Source organism: Hypanus sabinus, chromosome 1 (assembly GCF_030144855.1).
Source record: "Hypanus sabinus isolate sHypSab1 chromosome 1, sHypSab1.hap1, whole genome shotgun sequence".
Lineage (NCBI taxonomy): Eukaryota > Metazoa > Chordata > Chondrichthyes > Myliobatiformes > Dasyatidae > Hypanus > Hypanus sabinus.
In genome coordinates, this window is record NC_082706.1 from 143,417,197 (window position 1) to 143,444,518 (window position 27,322).

A 27,322-nucleotide genomic window follows, 5' to 3' on the forward strand; every position below is an offset into this window, starting at 1 on the left:
CGTTGGGCCAGGAGGCGTGCTGTAGCACTGTACCTCTAAATTTAATGAAAGACAAACTAAGCTCAAATACTAGAGGTTTTACTGAATAATAGGGTGCCAGTTTAGGCTGAGTATTCTGCAATTTTTAGGCAGCTGGTAGTTAGCAGGTAGTGAGCTCAAGGAATTTATAAACTGGTGGAGATGTGTAAGGTTCTGAAATAGACTTTCCATTAGTCACAGGCCTCTTGTCAGAGAGGCAACCATCTACTAACTCTCTCACTGGCTTCTTCTGTAAAACCATTGTTTAAAACAATTACTACCTCATCTTGAATGCTAAGCGATTGAACTTTCTTGATCAATCTCCCATTAGGGATATTGTAAAAGACCTTGCTAAAGTACAGGTAGAAATCATCCATTCCTTTGCCTTCCTCGAGATTCCTGGTAACTTCCTCAAAAAACTCTATGATCTACCACACACAAAGCCATGCTGATTTTCCCTAATCAGTCCATGTCCTTTTTCCTTGTACTATATTGCTGTCCTGATGTGATGAAATTATCTGTATGAATGGCAATCTCACAAAATAACTTTCTTTACTGTATTTTGGTAAAAAAAAACTGGAACTTTTGACAGGTTTAGGGAGAAGCAATTGGAAGGAATATTTCCCTCAGCAGAAGGGTTAAAAACTATGAGCACGGAGCTGTTAGAGGATCACAGCAGAGATACGGAAATTATTTTTCACCAGGGGATGCTGAATCTGGATCTCCATGTCCAATTGGGTGAGACAGGCAGAAACCCCCCACATTTTCACTCAGCTAGTGTGTGGATGAGGAGCTGTGAGCCGCAGGGTCACAGGCCCACTGCTGGGGGTGGGGTTATACCCAGGAGCACTTGTTCCACCAGCACAGACACAATGGGTCGAGTGGCATTTTTCCATGTCATAAATATTCCATGGTTCTTTAACTCCTTAAGTCACAAACTGGGAAATCGGAATAAAGTCCTTTAGGGTGGGTATATGGAACCAGTTCCCATAGGGAGCAGTCAAGGTCATAGTGTCATAGAGAGATACAGCATGAACACAGACCCATCGAGTCCATGGTGACCATCAACAATCCATTTATACTAATGCTACACCTGGGGGCTGTCAACATCTCCAAGGATCTGTCCTAGGCTGATGCAATCTCACAAAGCAGGCACACTAGCAGCTTCTTTACATTAGCATTTTGAGGAGATTTGGTATGTCACCAACGAATCTTACAGTTTTTCCAGATTTATGGTGGAGAGCTCTTTGTCAGGTTGCATCACAGCCTGGTATGGAGTCTGCGATCCACAGAACAGCAAGAGGCTAGCTAGCTTCATCATGGGCACAACCCTCCCCACCACTGAGGACATCTTCAGGAGATGGTGCCTCGTGAAGGCAGCAGACATCACTGAGGACCCATCACCTGGGGCACGCCCTCTTCTCATCAGGGAGCAGGTGCAGGAGTATGAAGACCCATCCTCAATGATTCAGGAAGAGCTTTTTTCCATTAGGAACCCATGTACACCGTCTCATTATTCATTTTATTGTTGCCCTATTTATTTTGTAACTTTTTGTAATTTTATGTCTTGCACTGTACTGCTGCTACAAAACAACAAACTTTACATCATATCAGACAAAATTTGACATCATATCAAATAGTGATAACAAACCTGATTCTGAATCTATTCCATTCTCCCATCAACTTCCCTCAGACTCTACCACTCACCCACACACTTTGGGGAGTTAACATTAGACAATTAACCTCCCATCTGAGACGTGGGAGGAAACCCACACAGTGACGGGAAGAACTTGCAAATTCCACACGGACAGCTTTGGAGGTCAGGATCGAACCCAGGTCTCCTCTGCTTTGAGGCAGAGACTCTAACCAGCTGTGGCATTCTGGCGAGAGACAGGTTTGAGGGAAGGGGAATAAAGAGGGACGATGGATGTGATGATGGAGAGGAATGGGTGAAGGCCAGTGTGGAGCTAAAATACCAGTCAGGGTCTGTCGAGTTGTACAACTTGCTGTAAATAAATAGAACACAGAACTGGAACAGGTTCTTTGACCCATGACATTGTGTCAAAGTAATTAATATAATTACACGAATCCCTTCTACCTGCACGTTGTCGATATCCCATAATGCCCTGAACATCCACGTGCCTTTCTAAGAGCTTCTTAAACACTCTGTCATATCTGCCTCACCAGCTTTGCAGGTAGTGCATTCCAGGCACCCACAACTGTGTGTAAAAACACAACGCACATTTTCTTTGAGGTTCCCCCTGCCCCGTGCCCTCCAGCATTAGACATTTCAACCCTGGTAAAATGATACTGGCTGACTATCTATGCTTTTAATCTTTCAAACTTTCATCAGGTCTCTCCTCAGCCTCTGACACTCCAGAGAAAACAACCCAAGTTTGTCCAGCCTTTCCTTATAGCACAGGCCCCCTCTAATCCAGGCAGCATCCTGGTGAACCTCCTCTGCATCCTCTCTGAAGCCCCCACATCCTTCCTATAATGGGGTGACCAGAAATGAATGCGATACTCCAGAAGTGGCTTAACCAGAGTTTTATAAAGCTGCAATATAATTCCTGACTCACGAACACAATCCCTCGACTGATAAACAAAATGATAATATTATGAACAATGAAATCAAATTTACTTACAATGCATCTTCCGGTTCTATCTTCACATCGGTCTGAATGGCCGTGACAGCGACAGCGTACACATCGACCCAAGAAATAATCTTTATATTCTCTGTAGTATCCGAGGCCACACCTCTGCAAACAGTGAAGAAGGTCAGAAGATTAACACACTGAACAGGAGGAGGAGAGGGAGCAATGGGAGACACACAAACCACCAACAGCAGCGGCTGACTGTGAATAAATCAGTAACATAGCAAATCCAAATACTTGAGTGCATTTCATGTGTGACAGAATTACAAAGTTGTGGTATGAAACATACCGTAAGGTATACCGTATACCATACGGTCATACAGTATGGAAACTGGCCCTTTAGCCCAACTTTGTCCAGGCAGACTCAAGTTGTCTATTTGAGCTAGTCCCACTTCCATGTTTAGCCATATCCCTCTGAATCTATCCTCTCCATTTACCTATCTAAATGTTTTTTCAACATCATAATGGTCCTTGCCTCTACCATTTCCTCTGGCGGCTTGTTCCATGTACCCACCATCCTCAGTGTGAAAAAGTTACTCCTCTGGTTACTTTTAAATCTTTCTCCTCTCACCTTAATCCTGTGCCCTCTAGTTTTGGACTTGCCTACCCTGGGAAAAAGACTCTGACCATCCACCTCATAATGTTATAAACCTTTATCAGTGCCCCCTCAGCCTCCTTCACCACAGGGAACGTAGTCCCAGCCTTTCCTGTCTCTCCTCATAACTTATGCCCTCCAGTCCTAGAAACACTTCTGAAAATCTTTTCTGTACCCCTTCCAGATTAATGAGATATTTCCTACAGTCAGATTAGGTGGGCCAGCTCCACTGATTGGGGTCAACTATGGATATTGCATCCTAGCTGACGACATCAAAGTTGATACACAAGCCAGCGCAGTAAGATATGGAGAGGAAGCTGTTGTCCATGCAGCTGATGAATCCAAAGAAACGGCAGAGACCAATACAGTTTGGCACCAGCAGCATCACAGGAATTCTGTTGAACTCAACATAACACTGCCTTAAGGACTCCAGCTCCAGATATTTCCTCAGGGGTTGGGGGTGTTTACTCCCAAAGTCTTCCCCACGAGTGGGTACAGCCGCAAAGCAGCAGAGGTTTGAGATCAGAGTTTTCCTTCTTCTAGATGAGTTGCCAACCACAACTGATGAGCTCCATCTGCCCGAAGCGACTGGTTTTAAGGCGCCAGTAACCCACCTTTGCCCTTCTCCCAACAGCAGAAACGGTTCTGGGAGGAAACCAGAGGACATGGGGGAAACCCACATGGTCACAGGGAGAACATACAAACTCCTTACAGAGTGCGGCAGAATTGAATCCTTGTTGCTGGTACTGTAATAGAATCGTGCTAACTACCATGCCCCACCCCAGAAAATGTTTTAGGCAAAGACCTTTCTTTGGATCTATGCAGATGGAGTGTCTCAGACTTGAAGTGCAAACTCTGCCGCCCTCCCCATGGATGCTGCCTGATCTGCTGAGTATCTCAGCATTCTCTGCTTTAATCTCAGATACGCAGCAACTGCAGGTGTTTATTTCTGTGTACAAGTCACAGTATGTAAACACCAAGTGAAACGTGACCACAATCTGGTCTCTTATTCAGCACAGAGATGTATAAGATAGCAGTACAAAGCTTTAGAAGTGACTGCGAAGGTTATATCCATTGGGAAAGACTGACTACCTTGGGACTATTTCACTAGAAGTAGAAGAGCAAAGATGAGAGCTTAGCTGGAGGGATCGAGTGTGGACCAGACCAGATCCATGAGGTCATAGTTAGCAAATAATTCCTAACAAATCTCACTGGGAATTTAGGAGTAAGCTCATCACACAGGAAGAAGTGAGAATGTGGAGTTCACTCCCACAGGGAGAAGTGGGAACATGAAGAGGTGGGAATGTGGAGCTTAGCTGGAAGTTGCAGTGAGATGTTCCAAGGTTGGGAACAGTACCATATTAACACTGTTCCTTGTTCTTTTAAGTTGTAGAAGATCAAATGCAAAAAAAAAGCTGAGATCACAAGGGGCCTAATGGTCTGTTGTACTGTTCTATGTTCCATACGCAGGCATCTGGTGAAACCTCTCTGCAGGAGACCAAGAGACTGGGGAATTTGTTCAGTGACCAAGGCAGGAACTTTGTTGATGTGCAAAATCTGATAAGAGAGAAGGAGGGTTGGAGAACTGATGGGTACAGCTACAGGGTAAGCAAGCCTGATTACAATTATGGAAGTTAAACTTCACCATGTAGCCTCCAAACAAATCAGTCTCTCATACACGAGTAGTCTACATTTCTCACTGCCTCTATAAAGCAGCCAATATAATCAAAACCTCACTCCACCCCAGATATTCTCTCTTCTCCCCTTCCCCACTGGGCCGAAGATACAAAAGCCTGAATCCCATTCCACCAGGCTCAAGGACAGCTTCTACCCTGCTGTTTTAATACTATTGAATGATTCCCCAGTACAATAAGATGGAATCTTGACCTTACAATTACCTCGTTATGGCCCTTGTACTTTATTATCTGCCTGCACTGCACTTTCTGTGTAAGTAAGACATTTTATTCTGCCTTCTGTTGTTTTCCCCTGTACTACCTCAAAGCACTGATGTGATGAAGTGATCCGTGTGGACGGCATACAAAACAAAGTATTTCATTGTACCCCAGCACGTGACAATAATAAACCAATTTGCTAATTTATTGTAGAGAAATCTAAATCACATGGTCTAACAGCATGAAAGGTCACCTGCCCTTAAGCATAACACAACTCATCTGCCTTTCTCCCACAGTCCGGCCACTATCCCTCCTCAAACTTAAATAGCGTGCTGCAAACCACTGCAACTCTCTGCCAAGTAAATCTCGGTCGTCCAAAAACAAACTGTAATACTTCACCCCTCCCTCCCTCTATTCAATACTCCAGAGAAAATATCAACACAGTTTCAAGAGCACAATACTTAAAAAATATCAATGAAGCAACTTAAGCCCTCAATCAGATCGCATTGAACATCTTGGGGACACACTTTCACTTTTTTCTTGTTCAGTTGGGAAGAGCTTCTACATCTGAGGCTGAAGGTTCCTTTAAGCTATAAAATGGCTCAACTTCACACTTAATGTTTAACAAGGTCAGGTCAGAATGTTACCTGTCTGCAATTGATTCTACTTCTGGTATTATTCAGGATTAAATTCCCTGGAGTTCGTGGTATATTCTTTGGTGTTTCCATTGCCCTCATGCCTCCGAAACATGGTCCAACAATCGACAGCAAGACAGCCAAGAGCCCGAGCCATTTCATCGACACCTCACACGCAAGCATCCTGCAGCACACGAGTCTGGCAGACGAACACTTTAAATTGGGGAGCTCACTGCCAAACGATTCTTTTATAGCTGATCTGTGAAATCAGGCTGATTCAACCTCAGGTGTCTTAACTCCACCTTCAAACGCAGCCTCTCTGACTCACGTTTGTAGCAGCTATAACCGCTGATCCAGCCCTGACAAATCAGTCGACGCATTCAGGGTCTAGTTGATACTAGTTAGAAGGTGTGGCAGTCACACACCTTTCCCACGTCTGGACTTGGACTTGTCTAGACAATCGTTCAGTCACTTCCTATTATATCAGAGAGCTGAAACACTTACTTTGCCCTTGGAACATTTATTCTCCCCAGCACGGTTATCAACATAGCAACACAAACAATGAAAGATATAAACTCAGCCACAAGCACTTACTTCCAAATATTATCAATGTGAATGAAAGTTTCAGAAAAACAGCTAAACAAACCCACATTTGTTAATACGAGCCTTTTAGGTTCTCTTTTTATGGTGAGTTTAGAGTTTTGGTCACCCTATTAGAGGTAAGATGTCATTAAACTAGAAAGAGTGCAGAAAAGTTTGATGAGAAGGTTGCCTGGACCTGGGAGTCTGATGTACAAGGAAAAGTTGTGTAGACTAGGACTTTATTTCCTGGAATGCATGAGATTGTGGGGTGACTTGCCAGAGATCATGAAGGGCAGAGACAGGGTGAAAGCACTTTGTCTTTTCCCTGGCAAGGAGAGCAGAAAACAACAGCATTAGTGCAAGATCAGAATTCAGAGATTTAAAAGTGATATCAGGGACAGCTTCTTCATGCAAAAGGTGGTGCATATTTGGAATAAGCTGCCAGAAATAGTGATTGAGGCAGACACATGAGCAATGTTTAAAAACCTTCTAGATAAGTACATAGATAAGAGAGGTTTAGTGGGCAATGGGCCAATTACAAGCAGATGGTAATGCTCGCTGGGCAACACAGTTGGCAAGGACAAACTGGGCTGAACGACCCTACGACTTCATGATTTGTCTTGCTATGATTTTCCCAACCTTACTTTCCTTTCCTCGGAAGGACAAGACCATTCAGCCCTTCATGTTGGTTCTGTAATTCTAGTGGATCCCAGCTAACTTGTGCCCACCTTGTCCCAACCCCTCACCCAATCTCACTGGTCCAGTACAGGATAGGTCTCTTCTCTTGACCACACAAAGGTTATGGAGTCGGAGAGTCGTTTAGCATGGAAACATGCTATTCAAGTCAAGTCAAGTCACTTTGACCATAACTGCTGGTGCAGTACACAGAAAAAACGAGACCACGGTGCTACATGAAACAATACAAAAACTACACTGAACTACATAAAACAACACAAAAAACGACACTAGACTACAGACCTACCCAGGACTGCATAAAGTGCACAAAATAGTGCAGGCATTACAATAAATAATAGACAACAGGCACAGTAGAGGGCAGTAAATTGGTGTCAGATCCATGCCAACCAAGGCACCACATTCAAGCTAGTCCCATTCTTCAGCATTTGACCCATATTCCTCTAAACCTTTCCTCTCCATTTGCCTGTCCAACCTGTCAAGCAGTCAGAAGTTCTGGTGTTCATTGGCACCAAAGATATAGGAAGAAAGGGAGAAGCGGTCTTGCGCAGTTAAGGAAGAGGTTGAACAGCAGAACCTCCAAGGTAGTAATCTCTGGATTACTCTGCACCCCACGTGCTAGTCAGGGCAGGAATAGGGCAATAATACAGATGAACAAGTGACGCAGGGAGCAGTGTTTCAGATTTCTAGATTATTGGGCTTGTTTCTGTGAAAGGTATGACCTGTACGAGAAGGATGGGTTAAACCCAAACCAGACAGGGACCAATATCCTTGCAGGCAGGTTTGATAGAGCTGTTGGGAAGGGTTTAAAGTAAGTTGGCAGGGGGATGGGAACCAGAGTGATGAGGCTGAGGATGGGGCAGTTGGTATAAAAGTCAATGCAGTGTGCAATGAGACAGGCAGATTAAAGGGCAAAATTACAGTCAATGGGATGTGGTGAAGTGTAACACGGGGCAAAATCTAAAAGGTTGATGAATACAGGACTGGAAGTATTATATTTGAATGCATGCAGTATATGGAATAAGGAAGGCGATCATGTAATGCAGTTAGAGATTGCCAAGTACGATGTGAGCATCACTGAGACGTGGCTGAAAGAAGATAATGGTCAAGAGCTAAACATCCAAGAAACTACCTTGTATAGAAAGGACAGGCAGTTAATCAGAGGGGGTTGTTAAAAAATGCAATCAAATCCTTAGAAAGAGGTGACATAGGATTAGAAGATGTAGAATCATTGTGGGTAGAGTTAAGAAACTGCAAGGGTAAAAAGACTCAGACGGAAGTTATACACAGGCTGCAGAACAGCAATGGCTGGCGTTTGGAGAGGGTGGGAAATTCAGAAGGTGCAGGAAAGATATATCCCAAAGATGAAGTATTCTGAAAGGAGGATGGGGTGGCCATAGCTGTAAGGGGAAGTTAAAGACATAAAAGCCAAAGAGGTTATATGATAGAGCAAAAATTAGTGGGAAGAGGATACCAGAAGTTTTTTTCAAGATATATAAAGTGTAAAAGAGAAGCAAGAGTGGAAATTGGACCACTGGAAAATTGTGCTGGAAGGATTGTAATGGGGAAAAAAGAAACAGCAGATGAACTTAGTAAGTATTTTGCATGAATCTTCACTGTGGAAGATACTAGCAGTATGCTAGAAATTCAGGAGTGTCAGACAGTAGAAATGAGCGTATTTGCTATTACTAAAGAGAAAGTTCTTAGGAAATTGAAAGGTCTGAAGGTGGGTAATTCATTTGGACCAGATGAACTACACCCCAGGGTTCTGAAAGAGGTGGCTGAAGAGATTGTGGAGGCACTAGAAATGATCTTTCAAGAATCACTAGATTTGGAATGGTACTGGAAGACAGGAAAGTTGCAAATGTCACTTCTTTAAGAAGGGAGGGAGGCAGAAGAAAGTAAATTATTGGCCGGTTAACCTGGCTTCGGTAGTTGGAGTCCAGTTTTAAAGTTGAAATTTTGGTGCATTTGGAGGCACATGATAATGTAGGCCAAAGTTGGCATTGTTTCCTTAAGGGAAAGTCTTACCTGACAAATCTGTTTGCATTCTTTGAAGATCTAATAGGCAGTATAGACAAAGGAAAGTCAGTGGCTGTTGCTTACTTAGATTTTTAGCAGGCCTTTGATAAGGTGCCGCACATGAGGCTGCTTAACAAGATGGGAAACCATGGTACTATGGGAAAGATAGCATGGATAGAAGATTGGCTGACTGACAGGAGGCAAAGAGCGGGAATAAAGGAGTCCTATTCTGGTGTCAAGTGGTGTTCTGCAAGGGTTGATTTTGGGACCGCTTCTTTTCACGTTATATGTCAATGATTCAGATGATGGAATTGATGATTTGTGGCCAAGTTTGAGGATGATACAAAGATAGGTGGAGGGCCAGGTTGTGTTGAGGAAGCAGGGAGTCTGCAGAAGGACTTAGACAGATTGGGAGAATGGGCAAAGTGGCAAGAAATATAATGTAGGGAAATGTATGGACATGCACTTTGTTAGAAGGTAGAAAGGTGTAGTTTATTTTCTAAATGGGGATAACATTTTCAAAAATCAGAAGTAGAAAGGGACATGGGAGTCTTTATGCAGAAATCCCTAAAGGTTAATTTGCAGGTTGAGGCAGTGGTAAGGAACGCAAATGCAATGTTAGCTTTCAGTTCGAGAGGACACTAGAATATAAGAGCAAGGATGTTATGCAAGGGCTTTTTAAGGCATTGGTCAGTATTGTGAGCAGTTTTGGGCCCCATATCTAAGAAAAGATGTGCTGGCTTTGGAGAGGGTCCAGAGGAGGTTCATGAGAATGATTCTGGGAACGAAAGGTTTAACATATGAGCAACATTTGATAGCTCTGAGTGTGTACTCATGGAAGTTTAAAAAAATGAAAGAACAAGGGGCAATATCATTACAGCCTATTGGACATTTAAAGGCCTAGATAGAGAGGACATGGAAAAGATGTTTCCTATAGTGGATGAGGACAGATTTAGAATAGAGGGGAGTCCATTTCAAACAAGGATGATAAGGAATTTCTTTAGCCAGAGTGGATGATTCTGTGGAAATAATTGCCACGGATGGCTGTGGAGGCCAAGTCACTGGGTATATTTAAAGCAGAGGTTGATGGGTTCGTGATTAGTCAGGGCTTCAAAGGTTACGGGAGAAGGCATGAGAATGGAGTTGAGAAGGATAATAAATCACCATGACAAAATAGTTGTGCAGACTCGATGAGCCAAGCGGTCTAATTTAGATGTTAGTCTAATTTAGTCAGATGTTAGGTACATGGATTGGAAGGTTTAGGTTATGGGCCAAACACTAGCAAATGGATGAGATGTCCTGACTGGGCTGAAGAACGTGCTTCTGTGCTGTCTGCTTCCACCCAGTATTCTCATTTTCCCTTGTTCATTCCTCACTCAGCTGGATCTAATTCTAAACACTGGTTTTACAGCTCACTCTTTTCTAATGAATTCTGCAGGCCTAGAGGGAAGATGCAGTGAATGGGAAGGATTCATTTCATATACATAGGTTTCAAAACCAAGGGGGACCTGGGGGATGTTAACGTGGTAGTAAGTGAATGCTATTACAGTGCCAGTGACCTGGGTTCAATTCCACTGCCATCTGTAAGAAGTCTGTATCTTCTCCTCATGACCGAGTTTCCTCCGGGTGCTCTGGTTTCCTCCCACATTTCAAAGATGTGCAGGTTAGTAGGTTAATTGGTCACATGAGTGTAATTGGGCAGCCTGCACTCATTGGGCCAGATGGGCTTGTTATCATGCTGTATATTTATGAAATAATAAAATATTTTAAATAAAATGAGTGAGCTGCGGGAGGAAGTGGTTGAGGCAGATACAACAACCAGATTTAGACCACAAGACATAGGAGCAGAATTAGAAACACAAAATGCTGGCAGAACTCAGCAGGCCAGACAGCATCTATGGGAGGAGGTAGTGACGACATTTCGGGCCGAAACCCTTCATCAGGAGTGAAGTAACATTGGATGGTCAAGGGGGGATAAGAACTGGGGGGAGAGATAAAGTAGAGAGCTAGAAAGTGATAGGTTGATGGAAATGGGCTAGGGGGAAGGTGGAGAATTATGGGAAATAAAAGAGAAAGAAAGGTAGGGCTGGGGGGAGATTATAGTGGGGGGGGGGGAAAAGAGAGAGGAAGAGAACCAGACTGAAATAATAGATAGGGATGGGGGTAAGGGGGGGGGGGGCAGGGGTATCAATGGAGGTCTGTGAGTTGGATGTTCATGCTTATCTGCCACCTGGGTAGCCTCCTACCTGCCGGCATGAAACTTGGTCATGAGGAGAAGATACAGACTTCTTACAGAAGGCAGTGGAATTGAACCCAGGACACTGGCACTGTAATAGCATTCACTTACTACCACGTTAACATCCCCCAGGTCCCCCTTGGTTTTGAAACCAATGTATATGAAATGAATCCTTCCCATTTACTGCATCTTCCTTCTAGGCCTGCAGAATTCATTAGAAAAGAGTGAGCTGTAAAACCAGTGTTTAGAATTAGATCCAGCTGAGTGAGGAATGAACAAGGGAAAATGAGAATACTGGGTGGAAGCAGACAGCACAGAAGCACGTTCTTCAGCCCAGTCAGGACATCTCATCCATTTGCTAGTGTTTGGCCCATAACCTAAACCTTCCAATCCATGTACCTAACATCTGATTTTTAAAAGTTATTTTTGTATCTGCTTCAACCACTTTCTTTGGCAGTTGATCCCACACAGATACCACCCTTCGTATAAAAAAGCTGTCCCTCAAGTTCCTATTAAATCATTCCTCTCTCACTTCAAGCTATGCCCTCAAATTCTCTGGGCAAAGACTTAATACATTCACGCTATCTATGCCCGTCCTGGCTTTAAGTAGAGCTATAGCGTTGTACAGTAGGGAAACAAGCCCCTCAGCCCAACTGGTCCATGCTAAGATGCCCCATTTGCCCATGTTTGGCCCGCTAAAACTTTTCTATCCATGTAACTGTCCAAGTGTCTTTTAAATGTTGGGACCTGCCCTAGCTATTTCATCTGGCAGTTCATTCCATATAGCACCCTCAGTGTAATTACGCTGTTTTTGTACTATGACAAGTCCTCACAGCTTCTCCACTTATACAGAAAGCCCCAGGGTGGGGCTGACCCACACTGCCTCTCCCACTCTGCCTGCCAACATCCACCAGAGGTCTTCCTGTTTACACACACACAATCCCCTCCCAGGCAGTCACACGTGGTGATACATACTGACATCACAATGCCTTGCCCTGAAGTGCCATATTTCTAAAGCCTATTGAGTCTGAATGGTTTATGAAGAGTTGAATTGCCTGTGAGATACAGAAAGATGGACAAATAGCAGTCCAACCAAAAATATCAATTCTGATTCTTTCTCCTCCTGATTTGATGAGTACTCCCAGTGTTCCCTATTTTTATTTTGGATTTCCAACATTTACAGTTTACAGGTTTTCAGTTATTGGAAGAAAGTCGGTCAGAGATTGGATACTTAGTCACGCCTTGAATCATGTTGATTACGTGCAAGCTGTGACTGAAGCTATGAGGAAACTAAGCTGGGCTGTAATGGAAAACCAAAATTGACCCCTTCTTCTCTGACTTGGGACAGACTGAAGGAACATCATCTTGTATTCCAGCTGGGTGGTCTGCAACCCAACGGCATGGACATGGAGTTTCCCCATGTTAGTTAATCCCCTCCTCCAGTGTTTCTCTCCCCTGCTTCCCCAATCCTCCTCTAGTCCACCCATTTGTGTTCACTTTCCCATCTCCAGCACCCATCTTGGTCCCCCTCCTGTTCCTGGTTCCATCTAACAGTTCAATGAAGGTCTCCTCACCCTCCCTTATCTGGTTCTGGCATCTGCCATACACTTCTCCCTTATGCTTCTTGTTATCAACTTCTTTAGAAATTGGACTTCGATCATAGCCCTCCGACTGTCTTTACCTTCAGCCTTGCCTCCATCTCTCACCTACCTGCCTCTGCTTCCTAACTCCACACCTACATCAACTCTGTCTGTCAGCCTTCACTAATCTTCAGTCCACCAATCACCTACCTGTCTCTGTCTTACTCCTCCCCCTTTGCTCTTTGTACCAACCATCTCCTCTCCCTTCCCCACCCTCGGTCCTGATGCAAGGTTTCGCCCCAGAATGTCAATAATATCTTCTCCCCTGCAGATACTCCTCGACCTGATTCTTTTCTCTCCGGATAGAGTACCAGAACACAGAAACAGGCCCTTCAGCCTGTTTAGTCTGTACCAAACTATTTCTATGTCTAGTCCCATAGAACTGTATCTGCACCATAGTACTCCATACTCCTCCCCATCCATGTACCTATCCAAATTTCTCTTAAGTATTAAAATTGAACCTGCATCAGTCATTTCTGCTGGCTGCTTGCTCCACATTCTCACCACCCTCTGACTAAAGAAATTCTCCCTCATGTACCCCCTAAAACATTCCACTTTTCACCCTTAACCCATTACCTTTAGTTCTAGTCTCACCCAACCTCAGTGGGAAAAAGCCTACTTTCATTTAAGCTATCTATGTCCCTCATATTTGGTATACCTCTATCAAATATGCCTTCATGCTTCTATGCTCTAGGGAATAAAGTTCTAACCTATTCAACCTTTCCCTATAACTCAGTTCCTCAAGTCCTGGCAACACTCTTTCAATCCCTGTGACACACCACTAGCCATAGTCCTTCATTCACAGAGGCAACCATCTACCACAACCACTTTCTGGCTTCTCCCGCAAAGTCAATGACAAATCCGCTTTATGACCTCATCCTGAATGCCAAATGACAGAACTCTCTTGACCAAACTCCAATGAAGGACCTTGTCAAAGGCCTAGTAACAGCTTCATTTGTCCCATAAGCAGGGACAGTTGGGACAGTCTATATGCCACAGTTCCCGAGGAGAACTGTGGCATACACAATTAGGTAACTGGCCTGGTCCAAGACAAAGTTAGGTTTAAGCAGAGCAGCCATTGTATGAGTGGCCCAATGTTTGAGTGGGAACTTCAGGGTTGGCTCAGAGAGCTTTTTCATTCAAGAGAGATTTTTGTTCACTTTTTTCTTTCTTTCTTATTGCACAGTTAGACCAGTGGGAATGCCAGGGAATATAGTAAAATGCTCCTCTTGCCGTATGTGGGAAGGCAGGGAGATCTCCAGTGGCCCTGATAAGCACACCTGCAAGAAGGGCATCCATTTGCAGCTTCTTCCAGACTATGGTGGGCAAGTCATGGGAAGGACCGGATATATAAGTATTCCAATAGACAGGGACAGCCAACATGGCTTTTGCATGGTAGGTCATATCTGACCAATCTTATACAGTTTTTTGAAAATGTTACCAGGAAAGTTGATGGGGGTAAGACAAAATGGGTTGAAAATGGCAGATAGGATTTAAAACAGACAAGTGCAAGGAGTTTCCAGGGCGCAGGCCTGGGCAGGGTTGTATGGGAGACTGGCAGTTGCCCAAGCTGCAGGCCTTCCCCTCTCCATGCCACCGATGTTGTCCAAGGGAAGGGCACTAGGACCCATACAGCTTGGCACTGGTGACGTCGCAGAGCAATGTGTTGTTAAGTGCCTTGCTCAAGGACACAAACACACTGCCTCAGCTGAGGCTCGAACCAGTGACCTTCAGGTTACTAGTCTGATGCCTTGCCCACTAGGGCACACGCCAAGATATGGTCATAAATAAAGCTTTTGGCAAATTGGCCTCCCCACCATCTACCACAAGAGGGACTACTGGTGGCCAAACATTTTAATTCCGATTCCCATTCCGACATGTCGGTCCAAGGCCTTCTCTTGTGCCAAGATGAGGCCATCCTCAGGGTGAAGAAGCAACACCTGATATTTTGTCTGGGTAGCCGCCAACTTGATGGCACGAATATTGATTTCTCTTTCCAATAAACAGAATTCCCACCACCTCACTTCTTCTATTCCCCACTGAACTTATACCTCTTCTCACCTGCCTATTACATCCCCCTAGGTCCTCTCCTCCTTCCCCTTGTTCTATGGTTCACTCTCCTCTCCTATCAGATTCCCTCTTCTCCAGCCCTTGACCTTTCCCACCCACCTGGCTTCACCTATCACTTTCCAGCTAGCCTCTAGAGATTGGCTGAAGTTTGGAACTCTGGCATGCAGTGGTGGATTCAGATACAATCACTATGTTTCAGAGATATTTAGATAGACCCTTAAACAACAGACAAAGGACATAGGCATACAGTCCTAACAGGAGCAAATGAGATTAATGTAGAGGGATAAGAAGGTCAGCATGGACATGATGGGCTGAAAGGACTGTTTCTGTGCTATGACTGAGTGTGGCTTGAAACAACAACCTCCAGACCCAGGGGTGGACAGTGTGGCAACTCAACATCCAGCGGTGAAGGTAGCTGCGGTACAAGCCAGCTCCTGTGTCTCAGATTCCAGTCCTCCTTCCCTCAATGTTTACGCAAGTTTTAAAGAGGGCGGTTGTCCAAGTAAAGCTGGGTTACTAAAACTAACTAGAGACAAAGGCACTTTAAAAAAAAATGTTGTGGCTCCAGGGCAGGACATTAGCCAATTTATGGTTGATACATCCAGACATTCCTGTAATGAGCAATTCTAGATTTTCAAATGACTCTGCCACAGCCTGCAGAGAGGAGGTTTTGAGGGCTGTTCCAGCAGCCCTTGCAGTTCAAGCACAACTTTCTATTTGTTTTCTGAGGTCAAAATTCCAATGAAGGAATTTGGAAAAGCATTTGTTATCGTGTGTTTTGTAACCACATTAAACCAGTTGGGAGGAACGATGTTCGCATGGTAATCAGTAACATGGGGTGGGCAACAGGTCCAAAGGTGAATAATTAACAGGAGCAACTATTATACTGCTCCACAAAACAGAACTTCCTTTAAACTCCAAAGCAGGCTAAAAGGGCCCAAACTCGAAAGAGCTCTTACCATAAGGTTACTGAAGGAGGAATAATCTTCTTAATAACAACAGTCTCTGACAGTACAAAGGTAGAAAATGCTGGAAACACTTAGTAGGTCGAGCAGCATATGTGGAGTTGGTGCTTCAGGGTGAAATTCCTTAGTCAGAACTGGAATATATTTAAACTGAGAAGCTAATTCAGTTTCTCTCTCCTTGTGTGCAGTCCTCATCATCCAGCGGTAGGAAGGATGTCGTTAAGTTAGAGAGGGTGTAGAAAAGATTCACACTGAGGTTGCCAGGACTGGATGCGAGAAACTGAACAGGCTGCAATGGTTTTACTGAGTGCAGAAGCCTGAGGGGTGACCTTACAGAAGCTCATAAAATTATGAGGGCTCAGATAAAGTGGATGGTCACAGACTTTTTCCCACAGTAGGAAAGTCTAAAACTGGAGGGCATAGGTTTAAGGTGTGTGGGGGAAGATTTAAAGGGAGCCTTTTAACACAGCTGTTAATGAGTATTGTAACAAGCTGCCTGAGTAAGTGGTTACAATTACAGTAATTAAAAGACATTTGGATAGGTACTTGGATAGGAAAAGTTGAGAGGGATGTGAGCCAGATGGGACAACCTGTGAGGAAGGGTCTAGACATGAAATTTCTGTCCATGGATGCTGCCTGACCTGCTGAGTTCCCCCAGGGTTTTGTGTGCTACTCCAGATTCCAGCAACTGCAGCCTCTTATGTCTGCAAACGGGACCAACTCAGGAAGGTACTTTCGTCAGTATGGACAAGATGGGCTGAAGGGCTCATTTCCATACGGTATAATTCCTCTCCTCAGACAATGGGGCTACTTTAGTATCTACATAAATGTCCAGTCATTTTCACCATCTCCTCAATCACTCTCTTTCAGTTGCGAATCTTTGGAAGTCTTCCTCTTTTGCCCCTGTATCGAGAACATTCAAACCCAAGGCTGGTAGATTTTTCTGGATGCTAAGTAAATTGAGGATTCAGGGACTGCGCAGGCACATGACCTGCGATAATGGTTCAGCTGTGATCTAATTCAATGGAGCAGGCTTTGCAGGATGTTTGGTCGTCTTCTGTTCCCCAGAGCCTCTAAGATTGCCTGTCACAGCATCAATATTTGGATACATTTTCTTGACCTCAAGGAATATCGTAACAGAAGTTGTGGCACAGCTCTCAATTCCACAGACCCAGGCTCAATCCTGAGTCTGGCACTGCCTGTCTAGAGTTTGCACACTCTTCCTGTATCCACATTCGTTTCCCCAAGTGCTCTGGTTTCCTTCCACATCCTGAAATGTGCGGTTTGCTAGGTTAGTTGTCTGCTGTACAGTGCAGGTGAATGAATCTAGGGGCAACACAGAAATGCACAAGGTTGCAGAGATAACCCGGTCCATAACAGGCACATCCTTCCCATCAAAGACAGCATCTACAAGAGGCACCACCTCAGGAAGGTCATATCTGTCAACAAGGATCCCCACCATCCAGGTCATACGATTTTTTCACATATATTGTTAGGTTGGAAGTGCAGACATCTGAAGTCCCACACCACTAGGTTCAGGAACAGCTACTCCCCATCAACCTCTGCATTCTTGAACTGACCTGCACAATCCTAATCATTACCTCTGCATGGAACACTACAGATCACCACTTGCACGACCATGAACTTGTCTCTGATTGTGCCTTTCCTTTGCACTAATATCCTGTTTTTACAGTCCTTGTTTCTCTCTCTTCACAGTCCTATATAGTTTATTTACATATAATTTATATACTATGAGTTGTTCTTGCTTCTGTGCTTATGGTGTTACTGCAAGCAGGTTTTACACTGTGCCTGTACCTCATCACACTTGTGCATGTGACAATAAATTCGACCGGACTTGAAAACATTTTCAGACAGCAGGTATCTTGAATTCACTGCCTGAAAAGGTGACAGAAGCAGTTCAATAGGTGCATTTAATGTCAGAGAAATGTATACAATATACATCCTGAAATGCTTATTCAGTCATTAATTTCAAAAAGATGGACAGCTGGGGTGGAAAGTACCAAGGACTATGGGGGAAGTAACTGGCTTGTTCTCACGGAGAGCTGTTGAGAGTCATGGGCCTGAACGTCCAGCTGTACAATTCTGTAACTGAGATATGTCTAATGTTGAAGCAGACACTGAATAAGCAGACTGAATTTCCTTAACACATAGCTGTGTAAAAGGCTATGGTCAATGTCTTGTTTTACACAGTTTTTTCTTCATTGTCTTGTTCAATTACTGCATAATTGATATCCTGTGTAGTGTCTGTACCTACAGGTATGTGCCAGCGATGCTGCTGCTACAAGTACTGCACTATACTTGTGAATATGTCAGGAATTGGGGAGACATGCAAAAGCCTTAAACTACATACCTTCAGGCTCAAGGACAGCTTCTATCCCTTTGTAAGAAAATGAATGAATAGTTCCCTAGTATAAGATGGACTACTGACCTCACAATATACCTCATTATGGCCTTTACATCATTTTGTTTGCTGGCACTGATCTTTCTCTGTAACCCTTTATTCTGCATTCTGTTATTCTTTCCCTTTGTACTACTTCAATGCACTGTTGTAATGAATTGGCCTGTATGAACACTATGCAAGAAAAGTTTTTTCACTGTAACATTTTTCACATGACATTAGACCAATTTATATTTGACTTTGACTTAAATAGGTTACAGGAAAAATTAATGTGAATTGGGATTGACCTGCGAGCCAACACAGACTCAGTGGGCTGAATGGCCTTTCCCAGATGGGCTGTTACCTCAACCCCAGATTTGCTGCTACTCTTCTCCCAGCTGTGCTATTACCCCAAATGTGCTGTCACACAATCTGATAAGGGGACAATTGTCAAGGTACAGATACAGGGAGCTTGTATTGACCTTGTATAAAACACTGGCCTGGACATAGCTGGAATATTGGGAGCATGAGGTTATGTTTTGCAACTCACTGTCTTGGAGGGGGGGGGGGAAGAATGGAAATAGGTCCAATACAAGCTTTCAGAAGGGAACTGGACTGGCTCTGGAGAGAGAATAATTCGCAGAGATGTGGGGAAATAGCAGAGGAACAGGACAGAGGCAGCAGAGACTCAGTGAGATGAATGGCCTCCTACTGTGCCACAACCATTTTACAATGAGACCTCAGAGCGATATACTTGCCAGCTCCTCACTTCAAGTGTAACCCAGAGCTTACACCCAATGATTCACATCTTCAGTCTGCAACTTACCTTCCCAAAATGTCAAACAATTGGGCTACTGTTCGAACACTCTCACTTTGCACCTCTCAGTGTGGGAACTCCTACATTCCTACAGCTGTCTGTGTTAAATTGTTGTCAGAGATCTCATGGTGTTGGACTGAAGTGGCAAAAACTATCAACACCCAGCACTTGAGCCTTAGTGGAGGATTTCTTCCAGGAAAAGAAGGTGCCATTGCTCCCAGTCTGACCTGCTGAGCTCCTCCAGCTCTTTGATGTGTTAGTTCCAGCATCTGCAGTTATTATTAACACTGAATTCTATTCATTCTAGTCCTGATTAAAGTAATAGAAACATAGAAAATAGGTGCAGGAGTAGGCCATTCGGCCCTTCGAGCCTGCACCGCCATTCAGTATGATCATGGCTGATCATCCAACTCAGAACCCTGTACCTGCTTTCTCTCCATACCCCCTGATCCCTTTAGCCACAAGGGCCATATCTAACTTCCTCTTAAATATAGCCAATGAACCGGCCTCAACTATTTCCTGTGGCAGAGAATTCCACAGATTCACCACTCTCTGTGTGAAGAAGTTTTTCCTCATCTCGGTCCTAAAAGGCTTCCCCTTTATCCTTAAACTGTGACCCCTCGTTCTGGACTTCCCCAACATCGGAAACAATCTTCCTGCATCTAGCCTGTCCAATCCCTTTAGAATTTTATATGTTTCAATAAGATCCCCCCTCAGTCTTCTAAATTCCAGTGAGTATAAGCCTAGTCGATCCAGTCTTTCTTCATATGAAAGTCCTGCCATCCCAGGAATCAATCTGGTGAATCTTCTCTGTACTCCCTCTATGGAAGGAATGTCTTTCCTCAGATTAGGGGACCAAAACTGCACACAATACTCTAGGTGCGGTCTTACCAAGGCCTTGTACAACTGCAGTAGAACCTCCCTGCTCCTGTACTCAAATCCTCTTGCTATGAATGCCAACATACCATTTGCCTTTTTCACCGCCTGCTGTACCTGCATGCCCACCTTCAATGACTGGTGTACAATGACACCCAGGTCTCGTTGCACCTCCCCTTTTCCTAATCGGCCGCCGTTAAGATAATAATCTGTTTTCCTGGTCTTGCAACCAAAGTGGATAACCTCACATTTATCCACATTAAATTGCATCTGCCATGAATTTGCCCACTCACCTAACCTATCCAAGTCGCCCTGCATCCTCTTAGCATCCTCCTCCCAGCTAACACCGCCACCCAGCTTCATGTCATCTGCAAACTTGGAGATGCTGCATTTAATTCCCTCATCTAAATCATTAATATATATTGAAAACAACTGGGGTCCCAGCACTGAGCCTTGCGGTACCCCACTAGTCACTGCCTGCCATTCTGAAAAGGTCCTGTTTACTCCCACTCTTTGCTTCCTGTCTGCCAACCGATTCTCTATCCACATCAATACCATACCCCCAATACCATGTGCTTTAAGTTTGCACACTAACCTCCTGTGTGGGACCTTGTCAAAAGCCTTTTGAAAATCTAAATATACCACATCCATTGGTTCTCCCCTATCCACTCTACTAGTTACATCCTCAAAAAATTCTATAAGATTCGTCAGACATGATTTTCCTTTCACAAATCCATGCTCACTTTGTCCGATGATTTCACCTCTTTCCAAATGTGTTGTTATCACATCTTCGATAACCAACTCCAGCATTTTCCCCACCACCGATGTCAGACTCACCGGTCTATAATTCCCTGGTTTTTCTCTCCCTCCTTTTTTAAAAAGTGGGGTTACATTAGCCACCCTCCAATCGTCAGGAACTAATCCAGAATCTAAGGAGTTTTGAAAAATTGTCACTAATGCATCCACTATTTCTTGGGCTACTTCCTTAAGCACTCTGGAATGCAGACCATCTGGTCCTGGGGATTTATCTGCCTTTAATCCCTTCAATTTACCCAACACCACTTCCCTACTAACATGTATTTCCCTCAGTTCCTCCATCTCACTAGACCCTCGGTCCCCTACTATTTCTGGAAGATTATTTATGTCTTCCTTAGTGAAGACAGAACCAAGTTATTCAACTGGTCTGCCATGTCCTTGTTCCCTATGATCAATTCCCCTGTTTCTGACTGTAAGGGACCTACATTTGTCTTGACCAATCTTTTTCTTTTCACATATCTATAAAAGCTTTTACAACATCCCAAACATTAACTGTTTCGTTTTCCACAGATGCTGCCTGATCTGTTGGAATTCCCAACATTTCCTGCTTTTATTTCACTGTTGCTGCTGCTTCAAACATTGGTTAGGCTTGCATTTCTGGTCAACCCATTACCAGAGGATGTGATGGCTTTGGAGCGGGGCAGAAGAAATTCAACACAAAGTTGCTTGGGTTATGTGGTATGAGCTGTATGGAGAAATCAGAAAAACTAGCTTTGTTCTCCCTGAAACATCAGAGACTGACAGAGTCTTGATAAAAGTTTATAAAGTTACAAGATGTGTGGATAAGATGGACAGTCAGTTTTCCTTCCAGGATAGGAACAAGTATTAGGTTGCATGCACGTAAGATGAAAGGGGGAAACTTTAAAGGAAATGTGTGGGGCAAGTATTTTTTTATACAGTGTCTGGAATGGGTTGCCTGGGGTGGTGGTGGAAGTGGATGTAATAGTGGCATTTCACAGGTATTTAGACGGACACATGAATATCCAGGGAATGGAGGGGGAGGGGGGGAAAGATAACAAGCAGGCAGATGGGATTAGTTTTATTCAGCACAAATATAGTGGGCTGAAGGGCCAGTTCCTGTGCTATGCTGTTTTATGTTCCACGTTCTACGTTTTATGTTCTGTGTTCTATTTTCAGCATTTGCAGTTTTTGCTTTTCAATGTATAATTCTTCTCTACTTTGTACATTGTTGGTGAACTCAATTTAAAGTAATAGAGATAGTAATTATTAAGTTATAGAGTAATACAGCATGGATTCAAACCCTTTAGCTCAACGAGTCCATGCCAACCGCATCGCCCACCCAGCTAGTCCCAATTTCCTGTGTTTGGCCCATATCCCAACAACCCTGCCTCTCCATATGCTTATCCAGAGCTTCTTAAATTATGCTATTGAACCTGCAACATCCACTCCCCCTGGCAGCTCGTTCCAAATACCCAACACTAATTTTAAATACTGTAATCTGTAATATTGCCCCTCATTTTCCTACGCTCTAAGGTATAAAAACCCAGTCTGGCCAACTTCTCCCTGTATCTTAGGCTCTTGAGTGCTGGTAACATCCTCATAAATCTTTTCTGCACTCTTTCCAGCTTAATCATGTCTTTCCTATAACAGGGTGACCAAAACTGTACCCCAAATGTAACCTCTACAGGGACTTAAACAACTGCAAAATAACAGTAAACAAAGGAACATACCATATCCTAATCGAAAACACAGGAGATTTTGCAGATGCTAGAAACATTCATAGTGTGTTTCAAAGTACATGTGATAAGTAAATCTGAATCTGAATCTTGAACAACACAATGGCTCTAACATACACAATATGCAGGAGGAAGCCAGCAAGTCAGACAGTTTGTATGGAAGGAAATAGACAGTCAACATTTTGGGCCGAGACCCTTCATCAGGACTGGAAAGGAATGAGGCACAAGCCAGAACAGTAAGGTGGGAGGGGGGAGCGAGGAGGGGGAAATGGGTGTGTGTGGGGGGGGGGGATGAAGCAAGAAACAGGGAGGGGATAGGTGGAAGAGGTAGTAGCTGAGACAGATAGAATAAGATTGAAAAGCTATTTGGATAGGACAGGTTTAGATGGATATAAGCCAAACACAAGGAAACGAAACCAGCTTAGATGGGAACCTTGGTCTACATAGACAAATTTCTGCTTCCTTATCACTCTTTGGCTCTATGATTAGGAAATAATTAAAACAATTAGAAAAAAATGTTAATAATATATGACTGAATCACTCATTCTTCCCCTTCCTTATTTTGGTTCTCATCCACTTGTAGAAGGGGTCACAGGGAGAGACATGCAGGGACAGATGTGCTAACATCTGGTTCATTGTGGGTCTGTGTCAGTCTGGCGTTTCCCTTCACTGGCATGGCTGGTGAGCAGTGATTCAATTGGGAAATGCTGCCCAGAACAGGCTCTCCTGAGTTCACAAGACACAGCTCAGCACGCCACAATTGAATGGTCTGCTAGTATGAAAAGATGGACATTTACCTCACAATCTACCTCTTTATGATCTCACACTTTATTGTCTATAACTGTAACACCTTATTCTGCAATGTTGTTACATTCCCCTTGCACTACCTCATTGTGATGAAATAATCTGCAAGGATGGCATAGCTTTTGACAAAGCTTTTCACTGTATGTTGGTACTGTGACAATAATAAACCAATTTAATCTGATTTAACCACAGGACACTTGATTAACCAAGGCTGCATTTCACCAAAGAAAGAAGGTGCTGAAAGGAGATTGGTGCGCCAACTCTCAGTTCCAGCTTTGTGATGGACACTTGCTTTCAGGCCTACAAGGCTTATTGCTAACCTCAGCTTTATAGCAGAAACTGGCCAAAGTTTAAGATGCTTGTTGTTAATTCATTTAATCCTCACCTCTTGAAATAATCAAAAGAAACAATAGAGTCTAAATTTGCCCAAGTAGACACTCCATCCACCTGACCAGATCAACATATCTGAGAAACATCCCAAACAGGTGATGCCAATTTGTTGAAACAAATGACAGAAATATTAGAAGGCAGCAAAGATGGGAAAGAGTTACAGAAATCAATACGTAGGATCCACTCCTCAGCATCGGTTCATGAAGGATCACTCTCCAGAGCTGTCTCTCTGTGACAGGGACTGCTTTGTCCATATGTCTCCCTAGTTCAGAAGAAATATACTTGTGTTTTGGAAATCATTTGTAATTTATAAATTTATTTCAAGAAATATTTCTCAGAATTAAACATGCTTCAATTAAAAATATAACTGTATCCAATCATGAGGAACATGTACAAAATGCTGGAGGAACTCAATAGGTCAGGCAGCATCTATGGAGGAGAATAAACAGACAACTTTTAAGGCTGAAACCTTTTTTCTCTGCTTCGTTAGCTAGAAGAATCTCCCCCTTGGATGGAAGAAGGGACCAACCACTTGAAATAGTGAATGTTGACAGTTTAAAAACCTACAGAAAAAGAGACTAAAATAGTGGAGTAAATTACTCTTTGTATTATAGTTTGATATAGTATAATCTCCCTGCAATGCAGACATGTCACTATAGACTCTACTGATGTATGGTGGAGAGCATTCCGACAGGTTGGAGCACAACCTGGTACAGAGCCTCCAATAGATAGGGGTTCTAGACTCAGCCAGAATGCATAGAGGGTCTAGACTCAGCCAGAATACACAGGGGTTCTAGACTCATCCACAATGCACATGTCTAGACATGCCATGTTCTCATTACTACTAGAGAGATACAGGGGCCTGTAGTACCACTCTCATTTCTTTAGAAATAGCTTCTTCCCTTCTGTCATCACATTTCTAAACGGTCCATGAGCCCCATAACATTACCTCACTATTCTTCCTCTGCACTATTTACAGATTTACTTTTTGTAACTTACAGAGATTTTATGTCTTGCATGGTACTGTTGCCACAAAACAGCTAGGACTCTGGAACGGGTACACAATATCATCACAGATTCCATAGTCTATGCATCAACCTCTATAATTTGCAATGTGATGTCACCAGCTGCTAAGTTTCCCCTCTCCTCCTCCCTAAGCATTCTGATGGAACTTATCCCATTAAGGTGCACTCAGAAGAGTTGAAACCAAATAAAAATAGTCTAAGAAATTTGAGATCAGTCACGTGAGATTTGAGTACTACCATCAATAAACGTGTAAACTATGAAACAGTCACAGAGGGACACAGGAGATGCCACAAATGCCAGGTCTATATTTATTAAAACAGTGACAGTAATAGGCAGATTGAGCCTGCATGTGCACAACCAACAATAAAAATGTCGAGCCAATGATTTATTATGTCAAGAGCAGGAACAAAGGTTATTCGAGACAGTTTATATATTTTACGATTTGCTGATAGATCTGTGGCATTATAAATCCATTGACTTTACAAGTCAGAAGTAAAGAATAAGGTACAATTCTGGATGGACAAAAGATTCCACAGATGCTGGGAATCTTGAGCAACCCACACAAAACGCTGGAGGAACTCAGCGGTCAGACAGCATCTAAGGAAAGAAACGAATGGTGAAAGTTTCAGGCCAAGCTATCAACTGTTCATTTCCCTCCAGAGATGTTGCCTGACCTACTGAATTCCTCCAGCGTTTTGTGTGTGTTGCTCAGGCACTTCATAGAATTGGGAGTACTGTGTACCGTTTTGGTCATCCTGTTATAGGAAAGAGGTGGTTAAACTGGAAACAGTGCAGCAAAGATTGTTTGAGGATGTTGTCAGGACCAGAGGGTGTAAGTTATAGGGAGAGGTTGGCAGGCTAGGCCTTAATTCTTTTGAGAATGAGAGGCAACCTTACAGAAGTGTTTAAAATTTTAAGAGGCACAGATAAGGTGGATGGTAGCAGTCTTTCCCCAGGTCATGGCAGTCAGAGACAGAGAAGTTAAAAGGGACCTGAGGAACATGTTTTTTCATACAGAGGGTGGTGATTATATCTCATGAGGTGCCAGAGGAAGTAGTAGGACAGGTACAAAGAGGGACAGAGCATTAATGGATATGGGCTGAAGGTAGGAAATTGGGACCAGCTGGGTCAGCTTGCGGTCGGCATAAACCGGTTGGGCCAAAGGGCCTGCACACACGTTGTATTGCTCTATGACTATCAACAATGTGGCAAGTTGGATTCAAGAAGAATGAACTGCTCCTCTCTTACAAATGTTGAAGAAAACTTCTTTGTATGGTTAAGAATCAGGCAGAGTAGAATTTTTAAACAACTTATGAAGGCAAACCATTCAATTAGCAAATGACACACTACTTTTAAACAAAGCACAAGCAACATCAAAATATATTTTAAACTAACTGGGTGCACATCGCAAAGAAGGTGAACTTCAGTACAGGGCAGGTCTTACCTGGCAGGAGTCACCTGAGTAGTTGGGGGGACAGGTGCACACTTCCACATTGCTGGCTGGGTTTCCTGTCCCAGAGAGAGAGGCTTCCTCCATTTGCACAGATCCAAGTGAGAGGCGCTGTGTCTGGGAGAAGTACAGAGCTCGGATCTGAAGACCTTCCAGGTTGCTGAGCAACAGCATGAAGTCCTCTTTGGATACTGGGGTGTTGATCACAGCGTGCCTGAAATTATCCTGTAGACATAACAGACAAACCCCGATTCACATGAAGTTTTTTTACAATGTTGATATTAGGACTGATATGCTAAATCTGACAGGCTGAGGTTTTCTCATCAAGAACAAAGAAGGCCTGAGGAGCTTTGGAAATAAGGAGGAACCTAATACAGCCCTTCTCATCGTCGGTAACTATCTACAGGAGGTGCTGCCACAAAAAGTCAACATCCATCACCAAAGATTCCCACCACTGGGTCCAGGCCATCTTCTCACGGCTACCATCAGGTAGGTGGTACAGAAGTCTGAGGTTCCACACCACCAGCTTCAGGCAGAGTTGGAGTTTATACAGAGTGTGGGATTGGGATCCCACGGAGCATATATGGAATGGAGTGCGAATGGAAGTGAAGCCCTGGTGAGTTAAAAAAACAAATGCAGGAAATCTGAACTGGTGAACCAGAGGTCAATCCATCAGGGTTTCTGAACAATCAGATTGGTAATTGCTCATTGATTATGGTTTTGAGAAAGACTGGATGTTATGGGAATCAAAGAACATGGGATTGATGGAGGAACATCTCACTGAGGTAGATCTTATTGAGTGGATGAGCAACTATGAAGGGCTGAATGGCCTACGCCTGTCCATTCTAGTGTGTGCTGAGAAAGGGAAAGGAGCTGAGGTCAACAGCAGGATGTGGCAGAGGGAATGGGGTTGCAAAGAAGGAGTGGGGTAAATGAAAGAGACACACTGACAAAGACCCAGAGGCTGGACAGCCGGGTCCCAGACTCAGCTTTGGCATGGTGGTGGTCAGCTACACGAGTATCATCAGTAAGTCACAGGAACAGAA

General features: G+C 43.6%; 1 protein-coding gene across 1 annotated transcript in view; it reads right to left on the reverse strand.

Annotated features, from left to right (window-relative positions):
• The window catches only part of LOC132404944 (laminin subunit alpha-3-like), a 307,054-nt gene that overhangs the window by 63,168 nt on the left and 216,564 nt on the right, over nucleotides 1-27,322 (reverse strand). The window contains 2 exon segments of the mRNA XM_059989599.1: nucleotides 2,664-2,777; nucleotides 26,271-26,501. Of these exon segments, the coding sequence (XP_059845582.1) occupies nucleotides 2,664-2,777; nucleotides 26,271-26,501 (345 nt within the window).